The 19,042-nt window shown below is 40.7% G+C and overlaps 1 protein-coding gene and 1 non-coding gene across 2 annotated transcripts in view; one reads left to right on the top strand and one right to left on the bottom strand.

Moving 5' to 3' along the window:
* Positions 1–12,611, top strand: part of LOC143871649 (uncharacterized) — a 67,309-nt gene extending 54,698 nt beyond the window's left edge. The window contains exon 2 of the mRNA XM_077376690.1: positions 9,735–12,611. Within this exon, the coding sequence (XP_077232805.1) occupies positions 9,735–12,544 (2,810 nt within the window). The 3' untranslated portion in view covers positions 12,545–12,611. The remainder of the gene's footprint in view (positions 1–9,734) is intronic.
* Positions 10,205–10,311, bottom strand: LOC143846283 (small nucleolar RNA R71). Its single transcript, XR_013234736.1, has one exon. It is a non-coding gene; the product is annotated as a small nucleolar RNA R71 (small nucleolar RNA).
* Positions 12,612–19,042: the final 6,431 nt, after the last annotated feature.

The raw sequence follows: 19,042 nt of genomic DNA, 5'->3' as shown, positions 1-19,042 counted from the left end.
TTTTATGAGACATGAGTATTTTGGTCATTTTCCATGAGATATGGACATTTTGTTAGTTTTTATGAGATATGGGTATTTTGATATGTTGTATGAGCTATGAATACTTTGGCCATTTTCATGAGATAAGAGTATTATTGTGGTTTTATAAGAGATTTGGGTATATTTCATTGTATGAGATATATGCATTTTGATTATTTATAAGAGAAAAGCGATATGGAAAATGACATGGAGACCGAGAGTACCACCTAGCAGGGGAACCTGCAATGAGAACATGCCATGTGTGCAAGAAAAAAATTTCTTTTTCATGATTTCCCTAAATAAGGGATGGCTCACGTCACTTGTGAGGTTGTGATCAAGGTTTAAAATTTCGGTTTCGGTACCGGTTTCGGACCCTGAAATTTTGAAATTTTGACTGGAATTTCGAAAATTTGAAATTTCGGTCGAAATCTGGTACATAACCTGAAACCAATATTTTATTCAATATTAAATTTCGGTCGAAATTTCGGTAAAATATTAAATTAATATTTTAAAATACAGTTTTTTTGGGTCAAATTTCGGAAAAATCAAAATTCTGAAATTACGGCCGAAATAGATGACCATTTTGGTTTTGGTCGATTTCGGTGTTGGTCTCCACCGAAATCCGAATCCGAAATTTCGGATTTCGGTCGAAATTTAAAACCATGGTTGTGGTGTGAAATTATTTGTCTGGTCCCCTTTTAGGTCCTACTCTCGGTTTCCCTAGCATTACTCGAAAGGTATTTATGCTATTATAATGAGATAAGTGTATTTTTTTTTATCATTTTTAATGCGATATGGATATTCTATCATTATACCATTTAATATGAGAAAGGGAGAAATTATATGGCGCGCATGCACTTGCAGACTGAAAATACAGTGGGGCCCACATTGTCAGGGTCCTGACGTAGGGGGTGCCCATAAAATCTTCTCCATATCTGATACTAATCCTCCGACTTGTGGAGGTTTAAAATAGAGGGCACAGTATAGAACTCTCCACGGATCGAAGGATTAAAAGATCATCCTATGAGAAGATTTTATGGCACCCCCGATCTATCTCAAGGCCCAACAAAATTTTGGTTTGGATCACCCAGACAATGTGGGCCCCACTATATCTTTAGGCCGCACGTTCAGGCACTACCATCCGAGGTTTTAAATTTCGGTTTTGGACTAAATTTCGGAGTTTGCCGAAACCGAAATTTCGGCTGAAATTTGGTAAAAAGTCTTCAAATGTCGGTATTTTGGGCCGGAATTTTGTAAAAAATAATAATAAAAGATATTATTTTTTCAAAATTTTAGCTGAAATTTCCGAAATTTCGACCAAAATTTTGTACATTTTGGAAGTTCCATTTTCGATATGTTTCAATTTCAGTCTCAACTGAAATTTCAGATTTTGACGAATTTTAAAACCATGCTACCATCCACCATATAAAATCTCATGTCAACGGATCCACCTATGTCTTAGTCACAATCCATTGAAATCTCTTATTAGTTAGGTTGGATTTTGAGTGTTCTTCGGATCCTACTTCCTACGTCTTGGTCACGATCCATTTCAAATCGGACCGTCCATTGGAGTGTCCTACTAGGTCCTACTTACATTTTACATAGTTAAAATTCATAGAAGAGAGCGAGTGCAGACATAATCGATAGCTGTGAGGGTGAGCCACAACGGCGGCAACACACTGGGCTAAGGATTGACTTATTTCTACTAAATACCCCTAAAATAATACTTAAAATTATAAAAAAATAGAAGGTATTTTTGTAAAACAGTATAATAAAATCGGATTTAAGACTGTCCTGCAGGCTTTTGTTGGTTGTTTGGATCCGGTAATAATTTCGAATCCTATGATAGGGTCCCAAGATGTGTCCATTGATCATGGTAATGTGCCCACTTAAGTTTGGATTTGGATTGTCCATCGGACCGTCTGCGTCCATTGACAACCCTAATTAAATCTCTTAAGAAAGTTATTTATACGGTTTGACCAGTCTAAAATTGAAAATAAACTTCATAATTTTTCTTTTTCCAGTTTTCTGCATTCCTTTCAACTGGATTGAGGCTTTGGTTGGATTCTTGAGTTGGGTAGGTGTTATGCCTAAAATTGGTAACAGATACGACAGTGACGAAAGAGCTGATCTGGCAGGTCCAAGGGACCGAGCTGAAGGAACTGAGTCCTTCACAAGAGCGCACGAAGTCAGAAGACCAACCCGGAGTCGTTGCTCTGGACGGGCCCTTCGACATTCAAGTCAGTATGAGTAGAAGTGCAGAGCCAAAACTTTAAGAGTGGTAGTTTTAGAAGTTATTACCCATTGCTTTGAGCCTTGAGAGGCCTTTTATAGAGGGAGACCTGGGGTGGTTGGATTACCTACCCCAGGACAGGTGTCGGCCCTTTTGTGGGTTTAGGTTTACCTACTCTTAGGTAATTACCGGATTACCCCTGAGCAGATGCCGGATTTGTGGTGGGCCCTTCTGGGGCCATGTGTCGACAGCTGCTTAGTTGTTGTTTTTCATACCCCATCAGTTGCCCCCCAGTTCTCCAAGTCATTGTAGTGATTTGGGGAAGTGCGAGGAGTTGTGTTCCTGAACGGTAGAACGAGCCGGTGTTCGGGATGGCTCGATGAAATGAAGAGATCCGGCTGGGACTGACCGGGATAAATGGGGTGAAATCTGCCCGATCAATCCGTCTGTCTGGCCTGGGACGGCCAGAAGTTGAACTGTAAAATCTATCCGGCCTGGGACGGCCAGAAGTTGAAGTGTAAAATCTGTCCGGCCAAGCCGTCTGTCTGGCCTGAGACGACCAGAAGTTGAAGTGTAAAAATTCGTCTGGCCATTTTTGTCTTTTAGCGGACGCGTCATATTCTGTCCGGCTTGGGTCAGGCAGATGTTTGTCGTTTTGCGGACGCGTCATATTCTGTCCGGCTTGGGCCGGGCAGAATTTTGTCTTTTAGCGGACGCGTCATATTCTGTCCGGCTTGGGCCGGGCATAATTTTGTCTTTTAGCGGACGCATCATATTCTGTCCGACTTGGGCCGGGCGGATGTTTTTGTCTTTTAGCGGACGTGTCATATTCTGTCCGGCTTAGGCCGGGCAGATGTTTGTCGTTTTGAGGACGCGTCATATTCTGTCCGGCTTGGGCCTGGCAGAATTTGTTCTTTTAGCGGACGCGTCATATTCTGTCCGGCTTGGGCCGGGCATAATTTTGTCTTTTAGCGGACGCGTCATATGCTGTCTGACTTGGGCCGGACAATTTTTTTTAGACGGGCACAGTCACTTAGAAGATATCCCGTACTCAAGCACTTCATAGATAACCCTTAATCACTTGGAAGATTTTTCCGCATCCACATTGTACGTGCGTAGTCTATACACGTGCGCATTTACTCGCGCTCTTGCCTCGAAGTGTGTGCCCTTCATTAATGAGGGACACGTGGCATCACCTAGTTCACGAATGCGAACTGCCTCAGGTCTCAAGGCTATAAATAAAGGTTTTCACCTTTCATTTTCACTTTTCACTTTCTACTACTCCCCTTCTTTTTTTCTTTTGCTCTGCTTGTTCGGCTCGTCAATCATGGGGTTGTGGTCGTCTGCGGGTTAAGAGCCTCCCTCTTCAGACCGGCAATCTTCTTGAGCACGTCTTTTACTCGTTTCTTCTCCTGCGTCCTTCATGTCCCGTAGTGACTAGTTCTGAGTCCAATTCTAGGTCGTCCTCAGGGGAGTCCGCATCCTCTAGCAGTTCGAGGTCTAGTTCGTCGGAGAGGACCCAAACGAATCCACCCAGGGTTCCCGGCCCATATATGGCGAGTCCTAGTGTTAGTGTAGAGGTCATAGATAGTGGGGACGAGGTGATTTTGGATTTAAATACCACCCAGCCCCAACGGATAGCTACTTCCGAGCAGAGGCGAGTGGGGGTAGTGATGTTGCGGAGGCGTCCACCACTTTCGTTCCGAGCCGGGCTGTTGAGGTTATAGCTGTGGCTCGGATGGACGCCAATCCCCAGTATAACATTCAGGCTCTGTACGAGGAGAATATCCTTGACGAGTCCAGTCTAGGGGAAGTTAGGGATATATATTGCATTCTTGAGCGATTCAAACTGAGGGCAGCAATAGAGGGGGATAGAGCCAGCAATGAGAGTGCCGACGTCTGTATTTACGATGAGTCCTTAAGAGCCGGGCTTAGGTTCCCTCTGCATCCCTTCTTTGCCGAGGTCCTCCGATATTACGGCCTGGCGCCGGCCCAGGTCACACCGAACTCATGGAGGACGCTGGTCGGGTTCATATATCTAGTCCAAGGTCGTCTCGAAAGGAACCTGTCCATACCTCTGTTCCGCATGTGTGCACATCTGGAGAGGTACAAGGACGGGGGTTGGATCTATATTTGCCAGCATCCAGATGTGAAGATGATCACCGGCATTCCAACTTCTATTCGTAAGTGGAAAAACAGGTTCTTCTACATTGAGGACAGCGAGCTCTCCGAGCCATGGCCGGTTCCATTAAAATGGGATACGCCGGACACGCTTGCGTTGAGTCGCAAGCCGAGCCTGGAAGGCGAGGATAGGCTCACGTTTGCTCGAGTCTGTGATGAGCTGCAACGAACGAGCATGATTCATTGTGACGAGTTCTCTAGGGAAGAGATTCTGGTCGGGCTCGGCATTAGTACTGCGACCCCGGCACGTATGTGGCTAGTCTTGCTTTTGAGCTCCTCTTTTCTCTCCTTCGTTCCTGACCGGTTTTTGTTTGTCATGTTGAATTTCAGAAATGCAGAAGCAGTCCGACCTGGAGAAGGTGAGGCAAGGGGCCTTCAGCAGGGGCCATGGCCAGAAAAGGAAAGCTCCCGAGGTCACAAGTCCAGCACCAACTCAGGACGCACCGCCCCCCCCAGGGCAAGCCCACGGTAAAGCTGGTTGGCGCATACGGCCGGGGAGCAGGGTCCTCTAAGTCAGGGGACGCAGCTACCAGAGTCCGATCCACCCCCGCGAGGCCCGGGGACAATGTTTTCCGGCCCAACTGGGCCGTTCAGAAGAGCGACACCGGCTTGGGTGACAACCGGGTGGCCATGGAGATCGTCACCAAAGGCCTACTGAACCATGACAAGCTCCAGGTGCTAAACGAGCTTCCAGATGCGGCCGATGAGGCCATCTTCTCTTCACTTTACCAGGTACTTTTTTTTAATCCGTTGCTCATTTATTTTCGCTGACCCGCAGATCGAATTGTATTATCATGACTTCCGCGAGAAGAGCCGGAAGTTTTCTGCCGCAATCACTCAGTCTGAGGCGGAGAACGGCAAGCTGAAGCAGGAGGCTGCCGAGCTCAATAGGTCCATTAAGGATAGGAACCAGGAGATAATAGGCTCAAGACCGAGATGGCCGCCCAGAAGCAGAAGGCCTCCAAAGCCCTCAATGCGTAGTGGGAGAGAACCCGGGAGAGACAGACAGCGGCCGTGGCAGAGGCCGTGCAGAAGAAGGAGGGCGAACTCATTAGTTTGTCCATTGAATCTGACAAGCTGGGATTCATGGATTGCCTTGAGCAGGTCAAGGGATCCAACCCGAATGTCGTTTTGACGGGCCTTGTCCTTGCTGATCCGCCAGTGGCCAGGGACGAAGACGAACAGGACGCCCTCGCAGCAGCTGAAGCCCCGGTGGTAGATCCCCCACGGGATGGTAGTCATGGGGTGTCTTGAGCTCCCCATTTCCCCCTTTTTGGCACTGTTTCTTAATTATCTTTGTAATGGCCCTTGGAGGCCCTACTTTTTGGAATGGCCCTTAGCGGCCCAACTTTTCATGAATAGAAGTTACATTTTGCTGTCTACTGTTTCTGCTTGTGTCTGCCTCTGACTAGTATTGATTAACTCAACACTGTGGGCCAATAATACTTGTAAAACAGTTGGTTTCCGAATAGAACGACGCTCCCGCAGGTATTCAAGTTTTTATTGACCTGGATTCTCGCCAAGGTTTATTTTTCTGCCCGGGCCCGTTCCTGACCAGAAGTGCACTTTCGGCCTTTGTGGAGACGGACCGGGGTGAACCAAGCAGCGAGTACCCAAGTTTTGGTGAACTGGGTTTCTGAGCAGGTTTGGTTTTCTGCCCGGGCCCGTTCCTGACAAGAAGTGCGCTTCCGGTCTCTGTGGAGACGAACCGGGGTGAACCGGGCATCGAGTACCCAAGTTTTGGTGAACTGGGTTTCTGAGCAGGTTTGGTTTTCTGCCTGGGCCCGTTCCTGACCAGAAGTGCGCTTCCGGTATTTGTGGAGACAAACCAAGGTGAACCAAGCAGCGAGCACCCAAGTTTTAGTGATCTGGGTTTCTGAGCAGGTTTGGTTTTCTGCCCGGGCCCGTTCCTGACCAGAAGTGCACTTCCGGTCTTTGTGGAGACAAACCGGGGTGAACCAATCAGCGAGTACCCAAGTTTTGCTGAACTGGGTTTCTGAGCAGGTTTGGTTTTCTGCCCGGGCCCGTTCCTGACCAAAAGTGCGCTTGCGGTCTTTGTGGAGACGAATCGGGGTGAACCAAGCAGCGAGTACCTAAGTTTTGGTGAACTGGGTTTCTGAGCAGGTTTGGTTTTCTGCCTGGGCCCGTTCCTTACCAGAAGTGCGCTTCCGGTCTTTGTGGAGACGAACTGGGGTGATGAAATCCCAGTCAACCATGCTAGATAACACTCCGGGTTCCTTGATGAGCACTTTTATGTGTGAATTATAGGTAGGAAAAGCACGCATTTATCTCATTTAAATCGGTGCTACTAAGGTATTTTGTGTGTTTTTGGTGTTTCAGGTTGTTTTCTGGATTTTCATAGAAAATAGGGCTAAGAGATGGAATTGCAAAGAGAATTCAAGGATCTATATGAATTCAATGCTGCTGGAATCAGGTTCCTGAAATGGAATCAGGTTACTGAAAAGCTGCTGGAATTGTGCTGGAATCAGTTGTTGAATGGAAAGAAATTGCTGAATTGGAATGGGAATCAACCAAGCCTAGTGTAGGCCCCACCATATGTAGCTTGAAGAGCTAACGTCAGCCTATGGGAATGATAATTTGGGATGCCATCTTTGTACCTTCCATTCGGACAGTTCGAATCATCCTTTGGCAATGAGTTGAGGAGCATGGCCGATTATGTCGTGGCTAGTCAATTCAACGGTTCGGATTGCTCTATAAAAATGATTTGACGGCACGGCCCATTTATTTTGCAGTTGCCCATTAAGTGAACGGTTTGGATCAACTTGTGGGACTGGAATAAGAGGCACGACCATTTGTTTTGTATTCCATAAAATGGATGGTTTGGATTATCTTAAGAAGTGGATTGCCCGTCTAAAAACTTTCCATAAGGGTGAGATTAATTGGCCATCTATCAAATTTGGAATTGTCTTGCACGTGGTAGTGATTTACAGCCATGCAAAAAGCCATGCAAGATGCTGTGTGATTCTTTCTCTCTCATACGTTAAGAAAGTGGTGTGGGCCCACTATTCTAGTGTGATCAAAAGGGTGCGTAACTATCACTCCATTCCCTTTTTGACGTTGATACACTCACACTGGGTGTCTATAGTGATCAAAAGTGCAGCCCATATGATCTCACCCATTCATTTCTCACATCCAAAACCACAATCCACCGACCTCTTGCCTATTCACTGATTTTTACATCTTGCCAAAATTGCCACTTTGGTTCTCACGGTTGTGGCCCAACAATAGCAGTTTCTAAATTCTAAAAGTGGGACCCACGTGTTATTGTGCATGTGAATGGTGGCAACTTTCCAAATAGGTACAGCATGTTACTTTATTTAATTTTTTAGTAGCCACGTTTTGGACGTTTTGGGATGAAGCAAGAATAGTATTTTCTATATGCATGCATGCAAGCTGTGGGACCCACCTTAAAGTTCCAAACATAGCAGCTCTCCCACGTCTTTTGGTTCAAAACGGTAGTTTCCAAGTTGAAGTGTGGCTATTATAGTGCGCATGGGACCCACATGGTGGTGCAAATTCATGAAAAGTTATTTGATTCACAGTAGCCCACGACTTTGGGGTTAGAAAATATTATTTTTCAAAAGCTTGTATTGTATACATTATACAATAAAAGTGGGACCCACCACCAAAGTGAAGAAGAAAGTTGCTTAAAAAAACTCACTCATTCCCACGTTGAAAAGTCAAAAAGAAGAGAGAAAATTACAAAAGCAAGGTATAAAGTTGGTGAAATGGTAAAGAAGAAAAGAAGTAGTTGTTAAAATTACCAACAAATGGTGAAGTTGCTGAAATTGCCAAGGATAGTTGGGGTTTCCAAAAAAAACTTTACCCACATGCCAAGATTGTGAACCTCTTTGGAGCTGAAAATAGAAGGAGATTTCCTCTATATATTGCAATAAAAGGATGACAAAAGGCTCTGGATTATTCTCGTAAGACTTTTCTTTGGCATTTTTTTTTTCCCATAGTGGAATTCGGCTATCTCTCTCCATTCTCTCTACATCCCTCTTGCTCTCCTCCTCTCTCTCGGTCCTCTCTACAACTCTCTCCCATGTTCTACTCTCTCTTATTTTTTTCTTGCTCTTTTTCTTTTCTTTCTCTCAATCAAGGAACGATCCAACCGTCCGAGATCCTAGTCCAAGGCAATACCAAGGCTTGAAGGAGGGCGATCAAGGATTCAACCATTGTTCGGAGGAGAAAAAGACTAAGTTTACTTTACTTGTGTTCTTTATTTTCAAGTTCAATTCCAAGTTATAATTCGATGTACTTTTGTTTTGAAGTTTAATATTAAAGAGAGTACTTGTGTTATTTTTCTTTTTAAAGTTCTTATATGGCACTTCTTCCCTTCTCTATCCCCTTTATTTTTGTTTCTTTAGCCTTCTCCATGAGTAGCTAAACCCACTATACTTAGGGTTTAGATGAAGCCATGGGGAAGGAGAATGAGAAGTAATTAAAACCATTGGCTTATATAACAACTTATGTAAGGATTTGTATTTGTTGGATCCCAATCACGTATGCCACTGGCTTTCCCTAGTCGTATAAGTGATTGCCGATAAATAAATATAATTTCTTATATAATATCTTTAAATTGAGTAGTATATTTGATAAAACACTCATGGGCAATGACATCAATAGATCTTATTCCCCATAGACTAAATTTATCAAATACACTATCCAATACAGAAATTGGTTTGATTAATAATATAATTCCAAACCCATGGTGGATTCTAACCCTAAGTAATCTTTTATATTGAATTAAGGTTTTTACACTATTCCAAATTACTTTTGCAATTTTCCAATTTACTTAAGCCCTTAGAATTTAGTTTTCTAATTAAATTGGATAAGTAGTTAATAGAGATCATTAAAATTTGGTACACTTTGCCTAAATTAGGATTTTAAATCAAAAAGATCGTAGTTGAATTTGATTCTTAGATTGAATAGAATACACGCTTATATATATAGTGTTGGCTCCGAGGTCTAAGTCCACGGAAATCCTGAGATTTTGCCAGGCAACAGTATATCATAGCTAGTATTCTAATCGGTACAAGAATAGGATTGACAACTAGATTTCTCTTCCTTGAGTTCGACCCGTATTTACACGATCCGTGCACTTGCGGTTATTTAATATTTCAATCAAGTTTTTGGCGCCGCTGCCGGGGAAGAGAGATGCATTAGAATCTTAATTATTCGAAGTGTTAGATTAGTAGTTATTTTTATTTTAGTTATATTTTTTGGTTTCTTGGCTATCCATCTCTCTTACTTGGTTTTCCTGTGTTTATGAGTGAAGGTTGGGTGCGGAACTCGGCCAATCGACTAGAAAGAGCAAACCGGTTAGAGACGGAGGAAGACATCGAACCAAATCCAAATCAAGTAGCCATGGCGGAAGAACAAGAGCCGCCAAAGAGTTTACGCGATCGCTTCTATCCGGCCCGAACCGCGCAACCTTCTTGCATTAGATTGCCGGTTGCGCAGGGCAATAATTTTGAGCTAAAATCGCAATTTATTTCTTTGCTTCCTCATTTTCATGGCCTCCCTTCGGAGGATGCTTATTTATTTTTGCGTGAGTTTGAAGATGTATGTGCTTTAATTAAGATGCAACAACTTACCGATGATGCGGTAAAGTTGCGGTTTATTACGTTTTCACTCAAGGAGGGAGCTAAAAAGTGGCTCTATGGCTTACCAACGAACTCCATCACCACTTGGGAGGAGTTCGCCGTCGCTTTCCTAAAAAAGTTTTTTCCATTACATAAAACTAATAAGCTTAGGAACGATATTTTACAATTCAAACAAAAGCCATTAGAGTCATTTTCTAAGTTTATGGAGAGGTTCAAGGACCTACTCCAAGAGTGTCCTCACCATGGAATTGATGTGTGGCATTTATGCCAAATTATTTATGAGGGCATAGATTACCAAACAAAGCAACTTCTTGAGTCCATGTGTCCTAACGGTTTTACATCTTTCACAGATGAGGCCGCGGCATGGAACTTCTTACTTGATTTGGCGGAAAAAACAAGAGAGTGGGAATCCACTCAAGAAGGTGAGAGAGCCAACACAGGTAAGGGATTTCTAATAGAGGGTGCCGTGGCTAAGGAGGCCCATCTTGATAGCCTAATCAAAAGGCTAGAAGCAATAGTTGTCAAAGGACCTTCACAGGTCCATCAAATTGCACATAGTGTTCCTATGTGCAATTGGTGTCAAGCCACGGACCATGTCATGGAAGAGTGCCCAACTCTTGCTAAATTTGGTAATTCTAATGAAAATGCAAGTGCCATGGTTTTAAATAATCCATATAGTAGCACATATAATCCGGGATGGAGGAATCATCCCAACTTTTCTTGGAATCAAGGGAATTATCAAGGAGGGCCATCAAATTTCCAAGGTCAAGGCCAATTTGGCCAACCTAGGCCCACCTTCCCTTCTATGAATGTTCGACCACCCCTAACCACACCTCCACCTTTTCAAAACCCAATTTTAAATAATGTTTCAAATCAGCAACCATCGGGTTTTCCAAAACAAGGGGAGTTGGCACGCATAACTTCCTTAGAAAAGAGCATAGAACTTCTCACTAGCACTTTCATGACAAGCCAACACAATATGGAGAAGCAAATCTCCCAACTTGCCATGGCCTTGCATGAAAGGGAAAAGGGGAAGATGCCAAGTCAACCAATTCCTAATCCAAGGAATGTGGCCATAAATGGGAATCAACAACCACAGGTAAATCAGTTGAATCCCATGCAACCAAACTTGCCGCAGCAGGAGCCCTCCGATCACTGTAACGCTGTATTTGCTTTAAGGAGTGGCAGAGAATATCAAAGGGAGGAGGGCAGATCCGAACCTTCTAAAGATGCTCAAGAATCTCCAATTAAGGTAAGTAAAGAGTCATCCTCCATTGGTTCAGAAGAAGAGCCCGAACAGGTAAGTACAGAGCAGGCAGTTTCTCCACCTGAAAAAGAGTATGTGCCTAAAGCTCCTTTTCCAAGGAGACTTGCTAATAATAAAAATGTGGCTGCTAAGGAGAAAATTTTAAATATGTTTAAACAAGTGCAAATTAATATTCCATTGTTAGATGCGATTTCCGAAGTCCCGACTTATGCCAAAGTTTTAAAAGACTTGTGCACACAAAAGCGCAAGTCTAATGTACCCAAGAAGGCATTCTTGGCTGCAAACATTAGTTCCATCTTGTCTCAACAGATGGTGGCTAAGTACAAGGACCCGGGATGTCCTACCATTGCATGCACTATTGGAAATACTCATATTAATCATGCTCTTTTAGATTTAGGGGCCAGTGTGAATTTATTACCTCTTTCTGTTTTTAAACAATTAGGATTAGGAGAACTCAAACCCACCACCGTCACTCTTCAGTTGGCGGATAGATCAATGAAGAAACCGAAAGGGATGGTTGAGGATGTCCTAGTTAAAGTAGGAGAGTTCTTATTTCCTGTAGATTTCATTGTGCTAGAAACTGAGCCCGTTGCTAATATCAAGGATCAAATTCCTATAATTCTTGGTAGGCCTTTCCTTGCTACGAGCAACGCCTTAATTGATTGTAGAAATGGTTTAATGAAATTAACTTTTGGGAATGCTTCCATGGACTTTAATGTTTTTAGATTAGGTAAGCAACCTAATTTACAAGAAGAAATTAATATGTTGCACTCCTCTCCTGAGACTAATTGTGAAAATATTTTGAATGCAGGATTTGAAGAAGCTCTGGATGAAGAAGGCTTGGAGAATGCAAGAGATATAGGGGACTCCTTTTCTGATGACCTTAGCATCCAACAAATAGAATTTGGAGCATCCCTATCTCCGCCCCTTCCCAAGCCTCCACCCAAAAAGGCCCCACAGTTAAATTTGCCGCCTTTGCATTCAAATTTAAGAAAAGCATATTTGGGTAAGACTTGCACATCTCCTGTGACAATCAAAATGGACTTAAACTCGACCCAAGAAGAAGAGTTAATTAATTTTTTAAAAGAAAATAAGGACTCTACTTGGAAGGACAAGTTTCATTTACTCAGATTGAAGTCCTTTGTTGAGTTACCAAGATCTAATTTAGAAGAGGTCATGGATCTTCATGAGCCTCTTTATTCAAATCTCTCTTAAAAGAAAAAGGTACGCCCCTCTCTTCTCTTTATTGTCCTTGTTTCTATTTTTGCATGCATTGAGGACACTGCATGATTCAAGTATGGGGGGGGTAGCTTTTAGAAACTTTCTTTTCTAATCTTTTCTATAGTTAAAGTTAGAAAATTTCCTTTCTTTTTATTTTTGGTAATTTTTCGCAAATTAGAAAGAACATGGTATTCTTAAAAAGAAAGTTGTTTTCCTATTTTAAGAAAGAAAGTTTGTGGATATTTTAATTTTGGAATTTAAAAAATTAGAAAGAATACTTTCCTTTCTTAGTTTTGTTTTCTTTTGGAATCTTTCTTTTAAAAGGATTTGAATAAGAAATAGAAATAGAAACTTGCTTTTTATATGGTATGGATAAAAAGGAAAGAAAGGTTGAAACAAAAGAAAGAAAGAATGATTTTTAGAAAGTTTGCTTCTTGATTATAGTTTTGATTTGTAGCCTTTTTGACATGAGCTATTAAGTCTGAAGGGTTTTTATGCCTAGTTCCTTAAAGCCAACTGGCTTGAGAGCAACTGACTGAAAACTACATACATGGGTCAATTAGAAAGCTTAATAAATCAAAGCATTGCACGTAATCAAAGGTAAAGTTTGGACTCATATGCATCAATATCTATGACATATGCAAATCAAAGATTAGTCGGACACTGCTTAGTAGCCTGGGTGTCTGGTGCATGCCCTGCATGTCATTCACGCCAAAAGCAGTAGAGGATTACCAAAAAAAAAAAAAATGAGTTCTATTCTTAGAAACTATGGGAAAAGTTGAAAGTATGGTGGACCATATAAATTTGTAAGTTTTCTACGAAGTTTCCGAATCAAATTTCTTTTATGGTACGATTACATCAGAGGCAAGTTTAAGGGAGCAAAGTAGGACAAATTCAAAAGAGGATTCCTTGATTAAAATATTTTTTCAAATTTTTCCGACTTGGGATAGGATGCAAAGTTTAAGTATATAGGTATTCTTGTTCTTCTATTTTTGAGTAATTTATCAAACAAATAAAAAGGATTAGAAATTTTTAGCTTTATTCTATAGGGAGATTTGGAAAGAAAAGTTTATTTTTAGAATTTTGTGTGTATATTCACTGCAAACACTCACGAGACAAAACTCGTCCACTAGGGTAACCTAGGGGTTTAAAGGCTTATTGCACCTGCTAAGTGCAATCGTGATTCCTACGAAAGTGAGTTAGGATTTTATTTTGTTCCTATTTTTCTTTATTTTCTTCTTGTTTGCTTGAGGACAAGCAAAGCTTAGTATGGGGGAATCTGATGAGCACTTTTATGTGTGAATTATAGGTAGGAAAAGCACGCATTTATCTCATTTAAATCGGTGCTACTAAGGTATTTTGTGTGTTTTTGGTGTTTCAGGTTGTTTTCTGGATTTTCATAGAAAATAGGGCTAAGAGATGGAATTGCAAAGAGAATTCAAGGATCTATATGAATTCAATGCTGCTGGAATCAGGTTCCTGAAATGGAATCAGGTTACTGAAAAGCTGCTGGAATTGTGCTGGAATCAGTTGTTGAATGGAAAGAAATTGCTGAATTGGAATGGGAATCAACCAAGCCTAGTGTAGGCCCCACCATATGTAGCTTGAAGAGCTAACGTCAGCCTATGGGAATGATAATTTGGGATGCCATCTTTGTACCTTCCATTCGGACAGTTCGAATCATCCTTTGGCAATGAGTTGAGGAGCATGGCCGATTATGTCGTGGCTAGTCAATTCAACGGTTCGGATTGCTCTATAAAAATGATTTGACGGCACGGCCCATTTATTTTGCAGTTGCCCATTAAGTGAACGGTTTGGATCAACTTGTGGGACTGGAATAAGAGGCACGACCATTTGTTTTGTATTCCATAAAATGGATGGTTTGGATTATCTTAAGAAGTGGATTGCCCGTCTAAAAACTTTCCATAAGGGTGAGATTAATTGGCCATCTATCAAATTTGGAATTGTCTTGCACGTGGTAGTGATTTACAGCCATGCAAAAAGCCATGCAAGATGCTGTGTGATTCTTTCTCTCTCATACGTTAAGAAAGTGGTGTGGGCCCACTATTCTAGTGTGATCAAAAGGGTGCGTAACTATCACTCCATTCCCTTTTTGACGTTGATACACTCACACTGGGTGTCTATAGTGATCAAAAGTGCAGCCCATATGATCTCACCCATTCATTTCTCACATCCAAAACCACAATCCACCGACCTCTTGCCTATTCACTGATTTTTACATCTTGCCAAAATTGCCACTTTGGTTCTCACGGTTGTGGCCCAACAATAGCAGTTTCTAAATTCTAAAAGTGGGACCCACGTGTTATTGTGCATGTGAATGGTGGCAACTTTCCAAATAGGTACAGCATGTTACTTTATTTAATTTTTTAGTAGCCACGTTTTGGACGTTTTGGGATGAAGCAAGAATAGTATTTTCTATATGCATGCATGCAAGCTGTGGGACCCACCTTAAAGTTCCAAACATAGCAGCTCTCCCACGTCTTTTGGTTCAAAACGGTAGTTTCCAAGTTGAAGTGTGGCTATTATAGTGCGCATGGGACCCACATGGTGGTGCAAATTCATGAAAAGTTATTTGATTCACAGTAGCCCACGACTTTGGGGTTAGAAAATATTATTTTTCAAAAGCTTGTATTGTATACATTATACAATAAAAGTGGGACCCACCACCAAAGTGAAGAAGAAAGTTGCTTAAAAAAACTCACTCATTCCCACGTTGAAAAGTCAAAAAGAAGAGAGAAAATTACAAAAGCAAGGTATAAAGTTGGTGAAATGGTAAAGAAGAAAAGAAGTAGTTGTTAAAATTACCAACAAATGGTGAAGTTGCTGAAATTGCCAAGGATAGTTGGGGTTTCCAAAAAAAACTTTACCCACATGCCAAGATTGTGAACCTCTTTGGAGCTGAAAATAGAAGGAGATTTCCTCTATATATTGCAATAAAAGGATGACAAAAGGCTCTGGATTATTCTCGTAAGACTTTTCTTTGGCATTTTTTTTTTCCCATAGTGGAATTCGGCTATCTCTCTCCATTCTCTCTACATCCCTCTTGCTCTCCTCCTCTCTCTCGGTCCTCTCTACAACTCTCTCCCATGTTCTACTCTCTCTTATTTTTTTCTTGCTCTTTTTCTTTTCTTTCTCTCAATCAAGGAACGATCCAACCGTCCGAGATCCTAGTCCAAGGCAATACCAAGGCTTGAAGGAGGGCGATCAAGGATTCAACCATTGTTCGGAGGAGAAAAAGACTAAGTTTACTTTACTTGTGTTCTTTATTTTCAAGTTCAATTCCAAGTTATAATTCGATGTACTTTTGTTTTGAAGTTTAATATTAAAGAGAGTACTTGTGTTATTTTTCTTTTTAAAGTTCTTATATGGCACTTCTTCCCTTCTCTATCCCCTTTATTTTTGTTTCTTTAGCCTTCTCCATGAGTAGCTAAACCCACTATACTTAGGGTTTAGATGAAGCCATGGGGAAGGAGAATGAGAAGTAATTAAAACCATTGGCTTATATAACAACTTATGTAAGGATTTGTATTTGTTGGATCCCAATCACGTATGCCACTGGCTTTCCCTAGTCGTATAAGTGATTGCCGATAAATAAATATAATTTCTTATATAATATCTTTAAATTGAGTAGTATATTTGATAAAACACTCATGGGCAATGACATCAATAGATCTTATTCCCCATAGACTAAATTTATCAAATACACTATCCAATACAGAAATTGGTTTGATTAATAATATAATTCCAAACCCATGGTGGATTCTAACCCTAAGTAATCTTTTATATTGAATTAAGGTTTTTACACTATTCCAAATTACTTTTGCAATTTTCCAATTTACTTAAGCCCTTAGAATTTAGTTTTCTAATTAAATTGGATAAGTAGTTAATAGAGATCATTAAAATTTGGTACACTTTGCCTAAATTAGGATTTTAAATCAAAAAGATCGTAGTTGAATTTGATTCTTAGATTGAATAGAATACACGCTTATATATATAGTGTTGGCTCCGAGGTCTAAGTCCACGGAAATCCTGAGATTTTGCCAGGCAACAGTATATCATAGCTAGTATTCTAATCGGTACAAGAATAGGATTGACAACTAGATTTCTCTTCCTTGAGTTCGACCCGTATTTACACGATCCGTGCACTTGCGGTTATTTAATATTTCAATCATTCCTAAAATAGGACGTGTGTGCACGTGAGATGCAAGTATTTAGATGCAAGTGATGTGAGTGTGTGCAATGAGTTCGCGCAATATATGATGCCTTCAGGTTTTGTTAGATTAAGTTTGAGTATGATGTGATAAGAAAATAAAACAAGACAAACTAATCTAACAAGCATATAAGAGATAGAGTTTTTATGAGCCAGTTAAATTAAATTCAAATGAGTTATCATTTGAAGCTTTGATGAAGTTAGGTGATCCCCCGCAGAGTCGCCAAACTGTGGGACCCGATCTCGCGAGAGGGGTGGGGCGCGAGCCGCCACGCTCTCTCTTGGTCTCTCGTACCCACGCGATTGGCGTGTGCATTTTTATTATTGATTTTAATTCATCTTTTATGTGAACTTGGGATCACTAAGGCAATCCGAATTCCACACAAAAGAGACTGAAAGAGTCGCCACCTAGATGCGGGATCTAGGACCCATAATTAACCAGAAATCTAGACTCGCTACCTGGTTACAAGAATGGAAGGTATGGGGAGTTATCCACCACATGCACCATTCCTGCCCGATAATCGGTCTTCTTAACTCTTTTAAATTTATTTTAAATGGCTCATTCAACTCTTTGTTAGTGTGCGAACTATGTGACATGCATCCTATGATCCAATTTCAGTGTGAATCCTAAATGTGTATCTTGATTTCTTAATTTGTCTGGATTCAATCTAGGTGAAAGTTCTCATAAAATTCTAATTTCATGGAAAATCCTAAGTGATTTAATTAAGAATTTACAAGAAAATTAATATACAAAACCCCACAATTTGTTGTGGAGCTGCTCGCGGTTGGTATGCCATCAGACATCCAAGCTACCTACGTACCCAAGCCTCACTGGGATCAGAGTCAACGTAGTTCGGCGCACCTAAGCTAAGCTACTTATGCCTAACTCAACTAAGACACCGATCTAGACTGGATTGACTGTTTCAACAGTTTTAAGAGAAGTAATTTAATTCAAGTTGAGGATTTTATTATCCTAGGATTTCATCTAAGATGCTATATGATCCTATCTAAGTGCAAGTTGTCCCTTAGACTAATGCAGGTTAACCTACATCCTAGGTCACTAGGCTTGTCCTAGGGAAAATTTGGATGAATAGTGTAACTAGACCTGTGGCACGGTTGCTATCCATGGCAAACGTCCGTGATGAGGCTGGACTCCTAACTCTAGGACTCCCTAAAACCTAGGACACGACATGACGTATGTATTCCTAAATTGGGCTCTAATGGTTCTTATATCGGAAACCATAATCCAATGGTCCCGAAAGACACGAGACAAATCGATTTAAGTTCTCGAGGTTAATGAATTTCAGATTTCAAGGATTTTTAGTTTCTGGACATTTAAGGGATACCAAAGGTTCTAGGGTTCACCAATTTCGGCCTAGAATAGCATCCACGGAAGGGAATCGTGCGCTCTTTCCTTGTGCAATTTAATACTTAAGTTATAGCACCTTATTGCCTGGCATATCTCAGGATTTCCGTGGACAGTAACCTCGGAGCCAACAACATGCTATAGCTTAAATAATAAAATTGTCAAAGATCGATTGTAATTGGGATACGATTATGGATGCAATGACCATTTTACCAGGGAAATCTAAAGATCCTAAGATTTCTGTTTCAATGGATTGATGAGTGAATATGTGACAAAAATTTAGGATTCTTTAGAAATTTTGTGATTATTTTTAATTAATTTCAGTTTTCAATGAATTTTATCAATTTTAAATCATATGAGTGATTATACAAGTGAAGTTATTGCAAACGAATTCGAAATGAATTGAAATTTCTACAGCAACAAGATGGGAATGTATGTAGCTTACTGAAAGAGTTTTGCAGATTTTTACATTAAGCTCCTATTTAATTTTGATTTAACAATAATGAGACCAGATTGCAAAAATAACACAGAAACTACTAGAAATAGAAATATAAATTCATTGAAATTTCTACAGTAATAAGATATAAGTAAACATAGCATACTGGGAGATTTTCATGAATTTTAGAGACTATGTACTACCAATTTCGGATTTTTCAATTTTACGACCAGATTATGAATTTAGACTACATCCTTTAGGAAACAAGATCCAAATCAATTTAAAATTTTAAAAAAGCAAGAAATATGGAATATAAGACTACTGTAAAAATTTTGAGAATTTTAATTATGATCTGATGTCAGTAAAAAATCTCACAAAATCTGATTGTTTTCAAAGAAAGCATCAAATAATATACCAAACAAAATCCAAAAATTCTTAAACATTCATGGTAGAATGTAT

This window comes from Tasmannia lanceolata, unplaced genomic scaffold (genome assembly GCF_043159265.1).
Source record: "Tasmannia lanceolata isolate RefF3 unplaced genomic scaffold, GAP_Taslan_0.1 ptg000002l, whole genome shotgun sequence".
NCBI classification, from domain to species: domain Eukaryota; kingdom Viridiplantae; phylum Streptophyta; class Magnoliopsida; order Canellales; family Winteraceae; genus Tasmannia; species Tasmannia lanceolata.
This window is presented reverse-complemented; position numbering and strand designations above follow the sequence as displayed.